Source organism: Meles meles, chromosome 12, assembly GCF_922984935.1.
Source record: "Meles meles chromosome 12, mMelMel3.1 paternal haplotype, whole genome shotgun sequence".
Taxonomy (NCBI): Eukaryota; Metazoa; Chordata; class Mammalia; order Carnivora; family Mustelidae; genus Meles; species Meles meles.
The window spans coordinates 46,670,917-46,689,645 of record NC_060077.1 but is presented as its reverse complement, the minus strand read 5'-3'; the positions used below and the strand labels follow the sequence as shown (position 1 = coordinate 46,689,645).

At 35.7% G+C, this 18,729-nt stretch overlaps 1 protein-coding gene across 3 annotated transcripts in view; it reads right to left on the bottom strand.

Moving 5' to 3' along the window:
- Positions 1 to 18,729, bottom strand: part of MIB1 (MIB E3 ubiquitin protein ligase 1) — a 138,077-nt gene that overhangs the window by 43,130 nt on the left and 76,218 nt on the right. For all 3 annotated transcript variants that reach the window (XR_006821036.1, XM_046024771.1, XM_046024772.1), the window contains exons 11-12: positions 13,442 to 13,639; positions 10,714 to 10,865 (exon numbers count right to left, since the gene is read on the bottom strand). Coding sequence is in view for 2 of the 3 variants with exons in the window: in XM_046024771.1 (XP_045880727.1) it covers positions 10,714 to 10,865; positions 13,442 to 13,639 (350 nt within the window). In the remaining variant the exon portion in view is untranslated. The remainder of the gene's footprint in view (positions 1 to 10,713; positions 10,866 to 13,441; positions 13,640 to 18,729) is intronic.

Sequence of the window (18,729 nt, the reverse complement as noted above, 5' to 3'; positions counted from 1 at the left end):
CTTGATACATTGATAAGTATATAGTCTACTAACAGAGGAATTTCTGAAGCAAGTTTTGTTGTTTTAAGCTTTTCTGAAAGCTACATAGTCATAATTGGAAAAGACTGTCTTTCAAGTAACACTCTAGTCTCAAAAAAAAAAAAAAAAAAAAGGTGGTGTTGTTCTCAAATTAATCAGGACCTTAACCTAGTATTTGCTTTAATTGCTGTCAGTATGTAGAATAAATTAAAACCTAAGATTTATGCATGAAAAATGACAAAATTCTAGGCCAAAACTGTAGGTTAACAGAGCACATTGGTAACAGATTGCCAAATAATTAAAAGAAATTTATTATCAATATTATCCTTGAATCTACTTTCTCCAAAGGGAAACATAAAATGAAAATGCTATAGTCAAGTAACCAATTTACACAGACAGAATAATCATCTTTCACTGGTACTGTGCAACAGCAATTCAATATTTACAAACATGATTGGGTCCACTATTTGTAGGGTGTTGGAGGTATCACAATTATTTTTTTGTACCTTATATAAAACTTATTTTGCATAATATAGACATATATTAACAAAATAATAATAAAGATGCTCTCAATACTTTAATAAGCAGTACCTGCTTCAAGCTACAACAGACTTGGAAAAAAAGAAATACTAATATTCATATATTCTAATCATTTCTTACTAAAAGTATTATTTCAACTGGAATATTCAGACATGTATAAAAAGCACAATGATAAATGAAAAATTTTATGTGTCCCAAGTTGAACAGAAATGGCTATAAGGTTAACTACAGTTATAACTGAAAATATGTATGTCAAAAGTATAGGTTCCCCTATAAAACTAGACAAAGTGTATTACTATACTCATGATTTGTAACATTATAAAATTATTGAGCATTACAAAATTGTAGAACAATTTTATCCATTATTCTGTAGGCATGAAAGTTTTTAATAATTATTTTTAAAACATCCTGGTGTCAAAGAGTCTTACTGCTCTAATATTAAGAGTACATAACCCTCAGAAAATAAAATGACAGCAACTGCTATTCATTTTAAAAAATAAGATTATATACTGGTTTTAGTGCTTACAAGTTTAACTGAACATATCTGAGTCTTTCAATCATTCTAAAATGCCACATCCATCACTTAGATCAGCTGTTCATTTTTAACTGAGTACATAGTAAACTCTGGGCATCTGCTGACACTGGTGTAACTCAAACATTTCAACTGTCTCTCTGACAGGGATAACAGATGCTGACATTATCAAATGCTGTACTATTTTTTTTCCATGGCCTCTCCTTGCCCCAATATGGCCAGTATATGAAACTGAACTGCCATCCAAAAGCACACTTGAGCAACTGGATCTGCTAAACAGCTCCCATATAACTAGTAAAAATAGAAGCCAGTTTTATTGCTATCTTCAGCACTTAAGTCCAGGCAATTTAACACCTGTTTCATTTCTATTAGAATAAATGGAAAGAATTATAGTTACGTTAGTTTCACCAGCGGCATGATACTTAACCAATCAACAGATGCAGAATATACTTAATATGAGAACTGTCTGAATACTGCCTGAAACAGTGTTAGCCTTTTCCCAGTTTATTCAAAACAGGAACTGTTTCTTTATAGGGGAAGTGAGTTACTTATAAAAGTAAGTGAAAGCACTTACTTTATAGGCAAACCATAATATCTCAAAGTTTTATTTTGCAAGTATATTTCAGAAGATATCCCTTCCCTGACACTGAAACGCAACACAAATCACATTATAACAAACACCTACTGTACTGACTTTTAAAGTATTATTCATGTAGTAGATTTTAATACTCAAATTTATTGATTATAACTATGCACCACAAGTCCACGTATTATTCAGTTGGTAATGGAAGTAACTAGGCAATCTGTACCCAAAACAATGGAGAACTCAGGGAAATAGACCTTGAAAAGGGTTAAATTACTAACCTATGATTAGTAACACTACATAAGCAAAAACAAAGAAAAAATCTGGCATGTATCGTAGTTCCTTTCAACACAAGTCCAAGCAATACACTGAACACACGTGTCATCTATTTATAAACCAAAGGGCAGAGGTACGTTCTTAAGGCCGCTCATTTTCCTCCACCCCTTCCCTGTCAGCAACTTGCTATTACCCTCAAGTATAATACTAATTAAAGGAGCAGTGGTAGAAAGGTTACCAGTACTCTTCCCTAACCTATTAGCATACTTCCTTGGTTCACTGCCTAAAAGATAAATACAAAATAGTATTCTGAAATACATCAAGGTCTGTTTGTTCCTTTAAATGCTGTTGGTTTTAAAACAGGTTATTGTCTACACTTAAGAATTATGCAAAGCTGTACACTGGTAATTCCTTAACACATCAACAAAATGTTAAAGGGTAAAGACTTCTGCTCCACTCAAATAGGAAATAGTAGGAAAACTACCTTCAAAATAGAGAAGTTGACATGTAATGACTGAAGTACTGATATGAGAACCTCTAACATTTGTTGAAAGTCCATAACCATAATTGTACAAATAAAAACCATTTCAACTCTTTCGTATCCCAAACTAGCAGCACTGCAATGCTTTGCTAGAGCTGGTAAAATGGAACCAAATCGCCTCTTCAATGGATTTGGTCCCCTTCAACCAGCTGTAGCTATGCATTGATTACTACAGGACAGCCAACGTTTTTCATTTATGAGTATCAATCACATGTCGACTAGTTTCAGCTTATTTAAGTTATTCAGATTGTGGTTTAAATCAAATAATTTGTTACTGTTAATTCTCCTTGGGAGAACCATAGTGGTTAACAATGTTTATAAAAAGTTTTATGAAAAATGTGTGGATGACTTATGAACTGCAAATAAAATAATTTTACTTATTTACCATGTTGGTGTTATTTTTTTAATCCTTCAGAAAAGAAATGGAAACAAAATGTAGCCTATACTGCATAATAAAAAAATACACTTCCTCCAAAGGAAGAAAATATTTGGGAAGGTCACCTAAAACCTACAGTATGGTTCCAAAGAATGGACATGCACATATTTTAAATTAAGGAAAAACATAACATTAAATAGAATACTCTAGAAATGTTGGGTCACTATTTTCCACAGGATTAGCATTTAATTTGACTGCTATTTACCTGAATATTGATAGATAAAGGTAAAAAAGAAAACAAAACAATTCTGCAGAAACTGCAGAGACTGCAACAATATCTAGTTCTTCCAACCACAAAAGTTTTTAACCTTCTGAAAAGAAAGGAAATGTGAAGCATTCACAGCTTTTTACTATGTAGGTATTTCACCTCTCCATACTCAGTTGTAAAATGAAGATCTCTTCTAATAATAACATCCTATGACTCTCCTCACAATCCTCTTTGTCCTTCACAAAAAAACACAGACACGAGCCTCTCTCTCTCTCTCTCTCAGTGGAGAGAAAATGAAGGAAGAGGAAAAATGACAAGTTATCCAACATCCCTCTGTTTTTCTTACTGACTGCAATACAAATATAGATAATATAACATTCTTTAATACATGGAAACAAACATTTCAGTAATTAATGAAGGGTTACTAAGGGTAAGTAGTAGTTTAAAAATCTACATGTTCACACAATTTTCAATAGACCACCCTCTATTTCAAAGTTAAATCACCCCTTAAAAGAAAGCAGACAAAGGAAAGTATATATATAAATAAATTTTATCTCTTCGTTCAAATTATTAGGCCTTCCTGCTCATATTAATCACATTTCAATTAGTCACATTAAATATATTTATGTATTACAAGGCACATCGTGTCTGAGAGTGGATGTATGGCATACAAGAGAAAATGGACATACTATAAGTATAGTACCATTTAATATACTCTCAGCTATTTTTTTATATATAGCACTCAGCATGTTCAGAGTTTACAAGAAAAGAAAAACATTAAACACAAAGATATGGTCTGCATTATCAAATCTTCATATATTCAACATAGTCTTATTTACCAGGTTTTATTTCAGAATTTAAAACGTTAAATAAAGGTATCATAACATTCTAGAGGGAAAATTATGAGTTGCTCACATATTCCATAAGATTTAGTATGTGCCTTTGTACAAATAAAAAGAGATAAGTAAGAAATGACTGTGAAGTTATCTTAGCACTAACCTAAAAACACAAATGTGTCACATTATGTGGTCCATTCATATTTTGCTGTTACTTTTCACACTAATTTAAAGATTTAAAGATTTGCAAATAACACTATATAAGGTAACTTCATAATACTGTTAACAGAACCTCCAAAATATCTATCTGGTATCAGTACTTTCAAAATACTTAGCTGGTTTTTGGCTAGCTCTGCAGAGAATACTGCTAATTTATTTTCATGCCTGTGAAGATCTAAAACATTAAGAGCTAAAAATGCAACATCCTCATTAGAAAGTACCTAAGTAATGTGCCAATTAATGTTACTCCAAAGAAATTTAGTTTTCAACAACAGAAATGCTTCCTGATCTTCATTTAAATCTGAAATTTCACCTATATGCAAAAAAAGGTAATATGGCTAAACTCTAGGGCAAATAATCTCTAAATATCAAAAATAAGAAAAAGCATGGTTCTTGGTTAAGATTCCTGAAATACAAAAAACTTTATTAAGTCATATTGTAGCTGCTATTCTAAAATGCTCCAAATTTTATAAAAGCATGATACCAAAATATTCAGTGTCTCAGAATGAAAGCTTATATTGTCTCCCACAATTCTGAAAGGAAAGAAACTGCTTTATAATTCTTCCTCTCTTAATGTCTTTATTTCAGTTATTGTTATACCACGAGGAAACATCAAGATCAGCTTTGAAATCCAGAATCTACGTTGATCTGAAGTTTCAAAATCTATATTTCAAAGTATATTCTTCAAAAATATTGGACATCTAGACGTATTTTTGATAACCAGAGATATTATATTTTCTTTTTAAAAAGCACAGTCGGGACACCTGAGTGGCTCAGTCAGTTAAGTATCTACCTTCAGCTCAGGTCATGATCCCAGGGACCTGGGAACGAGTTCCACATTGGGCTCCCTGCTCAGCGGGGGTCTACTTCTCCCTCTCCTCCCTGCTCATGCTCTCTCTCGCTATCTCTGTCTCCCTCAAATAAATAAAATCTTTATAAATAAATAGCACAATCAATAACTCTACTGTTATTAGCTTATAGCTGAAAAATTATTACTACATACTAACAGTAAAGCTAAGGAATAGAACGTTACTTTAATCTCACATATATACACATGCACATATAAACTTTGGAAAATTTTCCATATTGCTAACCATAATAAACTGAAATAATTTTAAGTAAACATTTGTGCTGGTATTAAGTTACATTTGCAGTGATATAAGTGATTTGCTATAGAAATATATATGTATTCTAATAAAAGAAAAATCTCAAAATTAGCTAAGAATTATATTAACTGAAGTATCATCAACTGCAATTAATATTGACTACAAATGAAATTCAACAATTAAGCCAAGTATACTAAAGAAGTATAACCTAGTTTAAAACAAAGATCACAAAGAACAAATTAAAATGTTGTAATTTAAGGTAATAGATTTATTAAGTTACATAAATTATAAAATGCTTATAAGAAAGGGAAAAATGTTGGCCCATATTAATCTTGTCTAATATTTTATTCGAAAATACTAATTTCATCAGCCTCTGGAAATAATAAATGAACTATATCTGGTTTTCTCAAATAAGGGCTGAGGCCAAAGACATTTAAAAAAAATTCTGAGAGGCTCCTGGGTGGCTCAGTGGGTTAAGCCTCTCTGTCTTTGGCTCAGGTCATGATCTCAGGGTCCTGGAATCGAGCCCCGCATCAGGCTCTCTGCTCAGCACGGAGCCGGTTTCCCCTCTCTCTGCCTGCATGTAATCTCTCTCTCTCTCTCTGTCAAATAAATAAAATCTTTTTTTTAAAAGATTTTATTTATTTATCTGACAGACAGAGATCACAAGTAGGCAGAGAGGCAGGCAGAGAGAGAGAGAGGGGGGTAAGCAGGCCCCCTGTCGAGCAGAGAGCCAAATGCGGGGCCAGATCCCAGGACCCCGGGATCACGACCCAAGCCAAAGGCAGAGGCTTTATCCCACTGAGCCACCCAGGCACCCCAATAAAATCTTAAAAAAAAAAATTCTGAGTACACCAAAAATTATTCCTTCTGCCTTTTGACATCACTGATCAGTACAAGGAAAGAAAAGCATATTGTAAAGGCTTATTACCATTAGTAAATACACTACCCCCACTCCCAGTAAAGTGAGACAATCCAAAATATTTAAAGGTGATTCATGTCCTAAACACTTCAATTTTCAGTTTATCTTAAACTTTATGATTTAATATAATAAGCTAAATTCCCTCAATAAAATCTCTCTTTTTAAAAAGATCTCATTTATTTATTTGAGAAGGGAGGGCATGTGCAGGCATGAGTGGGTGGAGGAACAAAGGAAGAGAGAGAAGCAAACTCCTGCTGAGCAGGGAGCCTGACCTGGAGCTCAATCACAGGACCCTGGGATCATGACCTGAGCCGAAGGCAGAAGCTTAACTGACTGAGCCACCCAGGTGCCCGAATAAACTCTCTTTAGACCATTCTAATCTGAAATAATTGCTGTTCGAACTCCTAGCAGTTTCTCTACAGAATCTGTAATCACATAACATCCTGTGATACCTAGCATTGTCCTGACTATGAAATTAAGACTAACATCTATTAAGTCCCTATCACAGTCAAGGCATTGTGGGAGATACAGAGATGAAAAGGAGTGCCCACAATTCTAACAGAAAGAAACAAATACCACACAAACATAAAGTGCAATAAAATAAGAAGAAAGAACACATCAGTACAGGGCAAATAGAAAATAATTTCAATGTTGAGATCTAGGAGCTCTGAAAGAAAGACGGTTAAGGGGGCTCCTGGGTAGCTCAGTCCTTAAGCGGCTGCCTTCAGCTCAGGTCATGATCCCAGGGTCCTGGGATAGAGACCAGCATCAGGCTCCCTGCTTGGTGGGAAGCCTGCTTCTCCCTCTCCCACACCCCTGCTTGTGTTCCCTCTCTCACTGTGTCTCTCTCTGTCAAATAAATAAATAAAATCTTTAAAAAAAGAAAAAAAGAAAAGAAAGATGATTAAGATCAAGAAGGGAAGGGGATAAGGATATCCTGACTAAAGAAAATGCTTAAATAAATGAAGAAAGTAGACAAAATATTTTAGAAAAGGGGAACAGCAGAATGTAATTGAAGGGGTAAGGTAAGAAGAGGGATTTTAATTACTGGGAGATAAAGTCAAAAAGTCTTGAGAGACCACAAATGGGTATGAAGGCCAAGTTCAAGGTGTGCAAATTTTATTCTATGTACAACAGGAAGCAACTGAAGATTTGGGAACAGGGAGAGGCACAATTATATCTATGCCTTTAGAATGGTAAGTTGGGGCGCCTGGGTGGCTCAGTGGGTTAAAGCCTCTGCCTTCAGCTCAGGTCATGACCCCAGGGTCCTGGGATCGAGCCCGCATTTGGCTCTCTGCTCAGCAGGGAGCCTGCTTCCTCCTCTCTCTCTCTGCCTGCCTCTCTGCCTACCTGAAATCTCTGTCTGTCAAATAAATAAATAAAATCTTTAAAAAAAAAAAAAAAAGAATGGTAAGTTGGTGTTGTATGAATGTTAAATCAGAAATAAGACTGAAATCAGAGAGAAAATTAGAAAGTTACTATAATAGTTTAAGTAAAAGTGGTGAGTACTTAATTAAATCAGCAACAATGGGAATAGGAAGAATGAAATAGATTGGAAAAGACTAATAAAATAAATGGAATTTGAGAACTAACTGGAAGTTGAGAATTAGTGAGAGTAGTCAAAGATAATACTAAACAAAGAGGCAGCAAGGGGACTGTTGAATGTATTAGCACATTCTTAGTTAAATCATTCACTGTCCATGTGTTTCAGTCTTAAAAGCACGATACAGAATAAGTACTGTAAGGTAGTTAAGAGTGATTTTTTCTTTTCTTCCTTTTTTTTAAAGTAGGCTCCATGCGGAGAAAGAGGAATCCTCTTACACTACTGGTGGGAATGCAAGCTGGTGCAGCCCCTCTGGAAAACAGTATGGAGGTCCCTCAAAAAGTTGAAAATATAACTATCCTATGACCCAGCAATTGCACTACTGGGTATTTACTCCAAAGATACAAACATAGTGATCCAAAGGGGCATGTGCACCCCAATGTTTATAGCAACAATGTCCACAACAGCCAAACTATGGAAAGAGCCCAGATGCCCATCAACAGATGAACGAATATAGATGTGGGGGGTGTGTGTGTATACATATACATACATACACATATATACATATGAATATTAATCAGCCATCAAAAAAATTAAATCTTGCCATTTGTAATGACATGGTTGGGACTAGAGGGTATTATGCTAAGTGAAATAAGTCAATGAGAGATAGACAATTACCATATGATCTCACTCATATGTGGAATTTTAAGAAACAAAACAGAGGATCATAGGGGAAGAGAAGAAAAAATAAAACAAGATGAAATCAGAGAGGGAGAAAAACCATATGAGACTCTTTTTTTTTTTTTTTCATATGAGACTCTTAATCACAGGAAACTGAGGGTTGCTGGAGAGGACGGGAGTGGGAGATGGGGTAACTGGGTGATAGACATTAAGGAAAGCAAGTGATGTAATGAGCACGGGGTAATATATAAGACTGATGAATCACTGACCTCTATTTCTGAAACCAATAATACATTATATGTTAATTAACTGAATTTAAGTTAAAAAAAAATTTTTTTTAAATAAAGTAGGCTCCATGCCCAGCATGTAGTCCAACCACAGGGCTTGAGCTCACAACCCTGAGATCAAGACCTGAGCCCAGATCAAGAGTTGGACACTTAACTAAGCCATCCAGGCACCTATTAAGTCAGATTGTTGCTCAACTTCTAGCGGCTCATAGTCAGCGATGTGGTCTTAAACATAAATTCCTCTCTTTATAAGCTTCAAATTCCTTATCTAGTAAAAGAGGATATTAACACCTACCTCAAAGAGCTGTTGAAAGGATTAAAGGAGATAGTGCACATAAACCTTTTAGTAGAGGCCTTGCCTGTGGTAAATGCTATCATCATCATCTTCTATTTGAAAGGCAGGAAACATAAAATACTGTTTTGTCTCCTTCACAATGCCAAAGTATGAAGTGTTCATATATTTGTCATTTGAAAAACAAATCAAAATATAATCTAAAATATGGTCATTTATTTCCTCCCACATTATATGCCCATCATTAGGAGCATCAACAAGCAATAGCAGTAAAATCCTTTTGTTCTCTGTGCTCACCCTCTAGTGGTGATCCTAAGAAGCTAGAAAAATAGCAAAAACTAGAAGGATACATGATATAAAAATGCAGTATGGAACCAGAGGACAAAAATTCATGGGAAGGTAATATAGTTAGTTAATACCGTACTGTGTATTTTCATGTTGCTAAGAGAGTAAATATTAAAAGTTCTTCTCACAAGAAAAAATATTTGTAATCACATGGGATGAAGGATGTTAACCAGATGTACCATGGAAATCATTTCATAATATATTCATATATTAAATCATTATATTGTGCAACTGAAACTAACAATATTTTATGTCAATTTTGTCTCAATTTTAAAAAAAAGAATTCAGGATAGATTAAACTGTCAAAATAAACTTCAAAGTGAACAGCTAGCTCCCTCAGGCAAGATATGAAGGTATAATTCAACTATAAACAGAAGACATCTAATGCAGTTTTCTAAAATGCCTCTCAAGGTTAAGTTGTTCCCAAAAATTCATTCACAACAAGCTCTACATTAAGCAAAAACTAAGTATTTTCCTGTTCTGTGAGACTCTGCTGATCCTTATAATTCTGTGATTTCCCACAAGTTTTTCTCAAACTACAACCAGCAAATCCTTTTTCTAGTAGACTGCCTATCACCACTGTTAACAATGGCTGGGGAATATCTACATTAGAAGCTTGTACAATTATATTATTAATAAGGAATTAGGTACTTAAGAGTTATTCAGCCACAAATTAAAAAAATAATCATGCAGGGGCGCCTGGTTCGGCTCAGGTCATGATCTCAGGGTCCTGGGATCGAGTCCCGCATCGGGCTCTCTGCTCAGCAGGGAGCCTGCTTCCCTCTCTCTCTCTCTGCCTGCCTCTCTGTCTACTTGTGATCTCTCTCTGTCAAATAAATAAATAAAATCTTTAAAAAAAAATAAAAAAAATTAAAAAATAAAAAAATAATCATGCAAATAGGGTACATGGGGGGCCCAGTCAGTTAAGCATCTGACTTCTGATCTTAGCTCAGGTCTTGATCTCAAGGTCTTAAGTTCAAGCCCCATGCTGGGCCACATGCTGAGCATGGAGCCTACTTAAAAAAAAAAAAAAAATCAAACAAATGGATAACATAAGATTAGAGGACACTCAGAATGATCTTAAAGAAACAAATCTCAAAATGGAATGCATTTTAATTAAATCTTTAGATATAAGCAATATTCTTGATAACATATCCATATTTACTATATAATAGTCATTTCATAATATTTGTATTAGTTTAACAATAAAAAAATTTCCACAGACTTTAAAATGATTTATAATGTACTAAAATAAGCCATTACTTCCTCATCTGTATCAGAAAAAGAGAACCAGCACTAGGAAAATATTTCTAAACTGCATATAAAATAGTAAAGATGAGATCTTTACCTGGGATTTCCTCTTAATGCCGCATGGTGTAGAGCATTAAATCCATTATTGTTTGTAATGGTAACATCTGCTCCAGCTTCTAGAAGAACTGCCAGAATGTCATCACGTTTCTTACTTATTGCATCATGAAGAGGGGTATCACCTTCAGAATCCTTTTTTTTAATTTAGAGAGACTTTCATTAGTTCTTGAGCCAAACATCACATTTAATATTAATATGTACACTGAACTACTAAACAGAAGCCATATCTAGTAACCTTCAATAAAACATTCTGCGTTAAATTTTAGGATGTAGGCAAGAAACATTAGCCTCATTATATTATATTAAACTCATCCTCAATCTAGATGGGGAACAATGAACATATTGTAGCCTACACCAAGGAAAAAAGAAAAGTAAAATTAAAAAGTACCCTCAAGGGACGCCTGGGTGGCTCAGTTGGTTAAGCGGCTGCCTTCGGCTCAGGTGATGATCCCAGCGTCCTGGGATGGAGTCCCATATCGGGCTCCTTGCTCGGCAGGGAGCCTGCTTCACTCTCTGCCTACTTGTGATCTTTCTCTCTCTGTCTCTCTCTCTCTCTGACAAATAAGTAAATAAAATCTTAAAAAAAAAAAAATACCCTCAAATATGATTCAGGTAATTACCAGAAATTAATGAGGTAAAAAGCTACCTCCAAATTTCATTGGTTTAAAATGGCCTACTATACCATATTCCTACCAGTAATCGTTATGCCCTAAAATTTCAAAACAAATCTACACCAGTCTTGGGGCCCTAGAGCAATGAATTAAAAGTCAACAGTTCTCAACCTTGGCTGCACATTTAGAATCTGTAGGGGAGCTCTTAAAAAGATACCCAGGCACAGGGTGCTGCGTGGTACAGTCAGTTAGGCCTCCAGCTCTTGGTTTCAGCTCAGGTCATGATTTCAAGGTTGTGAGATTGAGCCCCGTGTCAGGCTCCATGCATGACATGGAGTCTGCTTGAGATTCTCTCTCCCTTTCCCTCTGTCCCTCCTGCTCATGCATGAATGAGCATTCTCTCTAAAATAAATAAATACATCGTTAAAAACAAAAAAAGATACTTGGGCTTTTCTCTAGGACAACTAAACCAGAATCTCTAGAAGTAAGACCCAGGCACTAGTAGTTTCTCAGAGTCCACCAGCTGAATATATTACGTAGTCATGGGTGAAAATATTAATGTTTTCAAGGGGCAGAAAAGGGGCTAATTAATCAAAATAGAAAAAATGTAAAAGAAAATACAGCAGTTTCGGTCTTCCTTTTTTTCAAGCTGACTACCTTTTTCATTAATCAACTGATTTAGTAGTATGCCTGTTATTCACTATCAGTCATCTTCACAAATGGGTAATTTAGACTTCATTTATTTCAGTTTCATAAATACTGTTCTCAGTTAAGTCATACCTATATGGTTTACGCCATGGTTGCTAAATGCCTGCCACCGATTTTTGTAAATAGTTTTATTGGAATTCAGCCATATACATCTATTTATGCATTATTGATGGCTGCTTTCATACTACAATTGCAGCACTGGACAGTCATGATAGAAACTACATGAATGCCTAAATGATCATTTGGCCCTTTACAGAAAAAGTTGGCTAATCCCAGGAATATACTCATCTACCCTCATAACAAATTCCTAATCCAACTTCAATCCAACCAGCCACTTTTTAGCCTCTTATCTAGTGGCACTAAAAATGCATAGTCTTCAACTTGAGATAGGCTCTTAATATGGCCTTAATAATATATTAAGAGCCATATAATATTAATTAATATATAATATTTATAATATAATTAATATATTAAGAGCCATATAATATGGCTCTTAATAATGGCTGGAATAAGCTTCTACAGGCCCTGATCGTCCTTCCTTCTGGTCCCCGGAAGCTATTCCAAACATTTATCACTCTTCTCAATTAACTTTTCTATACCCATTACTCCCCATTCACTCTCAACGGATGACTTTGTCTCCCATTTCAGACCCCCCAAAAAATAGGTATAAATTATCTCTCCTTCAACAGATTAACACTCTCTAATTCCTCCCCCATCCTCCAATTCTATAATCCATTTAGGAGCTCTAAGTTCCAAACCCTGTCAGTTCCAAAATGCTGTACCTTAGAAATATCAGTCTCTGATAACCATCTAGCTGAATAAAATGTTCAATTCTTTCAGTTCTCAAGCCCTCAGTCCCATTACTCCTATTTTTCTTCTTTGTTGCTTCTCTGATACCTATCCAATCAAAGCATCTGGCTGCTAAAACTATGGGTGGACAGGAATCACCTCTTAGGTGACTCTTGCCTCAAAAATTAGGTCCTACTGAAAATTTTCCGAAACAGAAAATCTTCCTAGACTAATGACTAGACCAAGACCCGAAGATAAATTAAGCTACAATTAAAATAATTTAGATAAAGTAACTATCACTAAATGCAGCCTATTCTACTTCTTTAAGCTGCTGAAGCTCACTGTCATGGCCAGTAAAGTTAAATCAATTCATAAGCTGATATTTTTGCAAAGAAGTCCCCACCCCCACCCTCCAATATAAAACCAATCTACTGACACTTTCCTTCAAAGGCCTTTCTAAGAACAGCTGCCAATTTTATCACATAGAATGATCAAACAAAAAGGAACTGATAACAAAGGAATGCCTGTTACAGAACTTAGTATTTCCTCTTTACAGAATCTTAGCAACGCCTGCAGAATGTACATTATTGAATGTTTTACCTGGAGGCTAGGATGACAGCCAAAGTCCAATAAAGTCTTCACAACCTGCAGATGGCCTTTATTGACAGCAATATGAAGTGGCGTCTGTCGGCGCTTGTTGCGAGCATTCAAGTCAGCACTGCCTCGGTGCAGCACTTCTATGACAGCACCTTCGTCTCCAAAAGCTGCATGGTGAACGGCTCTATCTCCATCTTTATCCTAAACATCAGCATTTAAATGTGAATTAGGGAATATTTTAGAGAGAAAATAAAACCTGAAGCTCTGATACGTCATTAAGAATTAATGTGAGGGGCGCCTGGGTGGCTCAGTGGATTAAGCCGCTGCCTTCGGCTCAGGTCATGATCTCAGGGTCCTGGGATCGAGCCCCGCATCGGGTTCTCTGCTCCGCAGGGAGCCTGCTTCCTCCTCTCTCTCTGCCTGCCTCTCTGCCTACTTGTGATCTCTCTCTCTGTCAAATAAATAAATAAAAAAAAAATCTTTAAGAAAAAAAAAAAAAAAGAATTAATGTGAGAATAGAAAACACAGAATGGAGTCAACAAAATAACTAGAAATTCACTTGACTAGTGATTAACTCCAAAGATAAATGATGACCCTGGATCAATACACGATGTCACATACACACTGGACCAATACTTATATCAGAAGTAGTCTTATCTTTCATTACTCCTAATTTATCAGCCTAATTTGACTTATCATGATGATAAGTCAACATTAAGAAAAATGCTAAATTATGATACAAAATACATAAACATTTTTCCGTTTAAAAACTGTATTTACAAAGGCTTTTTAATGACATAGAAATTACATAAACATTAGCTGAGTAATTTAAAGAGGAAGAAAGAATGCCAAACTGGGATCTCAATTAACTCTGAGAGAAATATATCAACATATTAACATTGGTTATCTCTCGTTGGTAAGCATATATTTTTCTGTATATTCAAGAAAAAAATTAAGTACCACCTTAAAAGATAAAAATGAAAGATAGATCAGCATAACTTCATATATGCATATAACTTCATATATCCAAAATTGAGAGAAATGTTTACTCAAACTATTTCGGAAGTATCAAGTAGGTATGCCTTGCCTTTTAAAATAGGCCTATTTCTGGAGATATAGAGAAAGACCTGATTGCTTAAAATTTTTTAATGTAAGAAACCTTTTTTTTTTTTTTAAGAGAGAGAGCTTGTGCGAGCATGGGGCAGGGGTTCAGAGAGAGAAGAAGAGAGAATCTCAAGTAGACTCTGCAGAGCCCACTGCCCGGCTTGATCTCATAACCTTGAGATCATGACCTGAGCCAAAATCCAGAGTCCAACATTTAACCAACTAAACCACCCAGGCGCCCCTGAAATTATTTTTTAAAGGGGGAAAAAATGCCGTACTGCACCATGAAGATAATATACATAGTCCACATCAAAAAAGAAGGCCTCAGTGGGGTGCCTGGGTGGCTCAGTGGGTTAGGCCGCTGCCTTCGGCTCAGGTCATGATCTCGGGGTCCTGGGATCGAGTGCCGCGTCGGGCTCTCTGCTCAGCGGAGAGCCTGCTTCCCTTCCTCTCTCTCTGCCTGCCTCTCTTGTGATTTCTCTCTGTCAAATAAATAAATCTTTAAAAAAAAAAAAAAAAAGAAGGCCTCAGGACACCTGGGTGGCTCAGTGGGTTGGGCCTCTGCCTTCGGCTCGGGTTATGGTCTTGGGGTCCTGGGATCAGGCCCTACATCGGCCTCTCTGCTCAGTGGGGAGCCTGCATCCCTCTCTCTCTGCGTGCCTCTCTGCGTACTTGTGATCTCTCTCTCTCTGTCAAGTAAATAAATAAAATCTTAAAAAAAAAAAAGTCCCATTACTTTGCTAGATGCAGACAGAGATGGGTATTATAAAGATACTCTCTTTATTCCAAACTACGTCTCAAGTTTTAATACCCAGAAGTAAGCACGTTTTAAGACTTTCTCCAAAGCAGTATTTCCAACCTTTAGTCCTACCTCCTCAGAGACTCCAGCTTTAGCAAGTGGTTTGAAAATCCATAAAGTACTTGGGATTATTTTAACTACTTTTCACAGATTTAGATTAAAAACAAAACAACAGTTCATTCAAAACAGCTGCTGAATTCAAAACAGTCTTTGGTCTTAGCATATTTTCTCAGACAGATATTTAAAGTGAAACCACTTGTGTAGGAGTCCACAATAATTTGACAACCATTCTTGAAAAGGTAGGAAACTACAACTCAGCAGTACTTCTACCTTCCTAATAATCTAGCTAAGCCAAAGTAGCAGTTTCTGTTACCTGTCAACTGTGGGCATAAAGGAACTAGCACACTACCACATGAAAGATTAAAGATGCAACTCATGTGCCTCTGAGTAGCATTATATTTAAACCCAGAGAAACAAGTTTACAAAAAAAAAATTTTATGTCTACATGTGTATGTATGTTTGTGAGACATAGAGACGAACCTCCCTAGTAGCATGTTACAGAAACTTAGATTTAAGATCTTCCTACCTCCAATTTAGATTTCTTAAAATGTTTAAGCCAATTTAAGTGGTTTTTCCTTATGTTAAAAAGAACATCAATCCACTAACACTCACTAAATAAAAACAGGGACTGTTTATGAAATGTACCACATGTTTATGGCTGTTAGAAAACTTGTTGTAATACTGTTATGCAGGTCCTATCATCAATTCATGTGGGGAAAAAAAACAATGAAAAACAAAACCCTGAAAAATAAAAACCCTAAATATATATATATATATTATATACGTATAATATATATCAAGTATATATTTTTAGGTATATATTTGTCATATATACGTCAAAAGAATATATAAGAGAAAAATTTATAGAATTTGGAAAATATATGCACTAGAAAATAACAATTTATTTTGTTTTTTTTTTTTCCAAATAAAAAACCTCAGTTGCACAAAGATCTTAATAGGGTTTGTTGCTGTCTTGTGAATCCATTTTAAGTACTTCCAATAAACCGAATAAAAAAAAGCTCATTATTATGACTCTGATACTAGTACCAAGTGGATATTGAGGGACAATATTAGAGCCAACCCCAGTAAAGTTATCTGAAAGGATTTGGGCAGGGACCTCAAATTAAATCTAAAACTGATCTTGGTTCTTTCTACCCTCTTATCCCCCCTCTGTTTTTGCTTTCATTCCAGCTTTCCTAGTTTAGTTGACCGAACCACAAACCATATCAAAATCCTATCTTTAAGTCATGCTTACCTACTTCATGTCCTTGAGCCACACAATATACAAACACCAAACCCAATGGCTCTTATGCCTCAATTTATAATCAGATCTCTTTTCTTTTCTCATATTCTACCACTAATTAATTAACGCCTTCTCACTCATCTAACTTATAGCCATAGCTTACCTGCCTCCACTTTATCTTACCCCAATCTATTCTTCACACACACATACACACACACACCAGAATTTCCTCTGTAAAGCACTAAACTTATGTTTAAAACCTTTTAATGTAACCCTACTATTTAATGGACAAACCTCTTTTAAAGCCTACTTCTGCGGACGACACCTGCTGCCGTCATCGTTCCACATATAAAACTAACTTACCAACTTATTTGACCCACTATGTCCATGTGCAACTTATTTGACCCCAGACTTCAATGCTCTAATAATTCTCCACTGTCCCTCTCGCCAGCTCCTAGAAACCATCACTCTACTTGTGTCTCTATGATTCTTAACTACTTTAGGTACTTAACAGCAATGGAAGCATACCATATTTGCATTTTTGCAATTGACATCATGACCTCAACAGGTTCATCTACACTGTAGCAAGAGTAAGAATTTCCTTCAAGACTAAATAATACTCCATATACCACATTTTGTTTGGCCATTCACACATCATGGACACATGGGTTGTTTCCAAGTTTTAGTTATTGTGAATAATGTTATGAACGTGGGTGCAAAAATCTCTGAGACCCTACTTCCAACTCTTTGGGGTATATAACCCAGAAATGGAACTGCTGGATCATACAGTAATTTTATTTTTAACAAAACTCCATTTGTTTTGGAAGAATTTGTATTGTTATGTTATGCTGTTTTCCACAGCAGCTATAACATCTTACATTCCCACGAACAGCCCAGAAAGGTTCCAATTTCTCCACATCCTCACCAACACTTTTTTTTTTTTAAAGATTTTATTTATTTATTTATTTATTTATTTATTTATTTATGTGTCAGAGAGAGCAAGCAGCACAAGCTGGGGGTGGGCAGAGGGAGATGCAAGCTCCCCACTGAGCAGGGAGCCTGTTGCAAGACTTGATCCCAGGACTCTGGGATTATGACCTGAGCCGAAGGCAGCCACTTAACCGACTGAGCCACCCAGGCGGCGTCCCTGTTTTGTTTTGTTTTTATAGTAGCCATCTGACCAGGTGTGAGGTGATACCTCATTATGGTTTTGATTTGCATTTCCCTAGTGATTTGTGATGTTTAGCATCTTTTTATGTGCTTATGAACCACTCATATATATTCTCTGGAGAAATGTCTACTGAAGTCCCTTGTCCAGCTGTGAATCAGGTTTTTCTGTAGTTGCTGAGTTTTAAGAATTCTCCATATATTCTGGATATCAACCCATTATCAGACATACAATTTGCCAGTGTTGTCCCACATTCTACAAGTTGTCTTTCCATGGTTGATACTGTCCTTTGGTGCACAGAAGTTTTTAATTTTCACGAAGTCCAATTTGTCTATTTCTTGTTTTGCTGCCTGTGCCTTCAGTGTCATACCCAACAAATTATTGCCAAATCCAATGTTGGGAGCTTTGCCCTTTGTTTTCTTTCAAGAGTTTTATACTTTTAGATTTTACATTTAGGTCTTTGACCTATTGAGTTAATTTCCACAGACAATGTTAAGTAAGGGTCCAACTTCATTCTTTTGTACAAAGATACCCTGTTATTTCAGCACCATTTATTTAAAAGACTGTCCTTTCCCCACATGATCTTGGCACCCTTGTCACAAATTATTTGACTGTGTATGCAAGGATTTGTTACTGGACTCTATTCCACTCCACTGGCTTATGTATCTGTATCTATGCCAGTACCACATTGTTTTGGTTATTGTAGCTTTGTAGTAAGTCTGGAAATCAGGAAGAATGAGTCTTCCAAAATTCTGTTATTCTTTTTCAACATGGTTTTGGCTATTTTGGAGTACCTTGAGATGACATACTGAATTACAGGATGAATTATTCTATTTCTGCAAAAAACATCACTGAGATTATGACAAGGCTTACACTAAATCTGTGGATCAGTTTGGGCAGTTCTGACATCATAATAA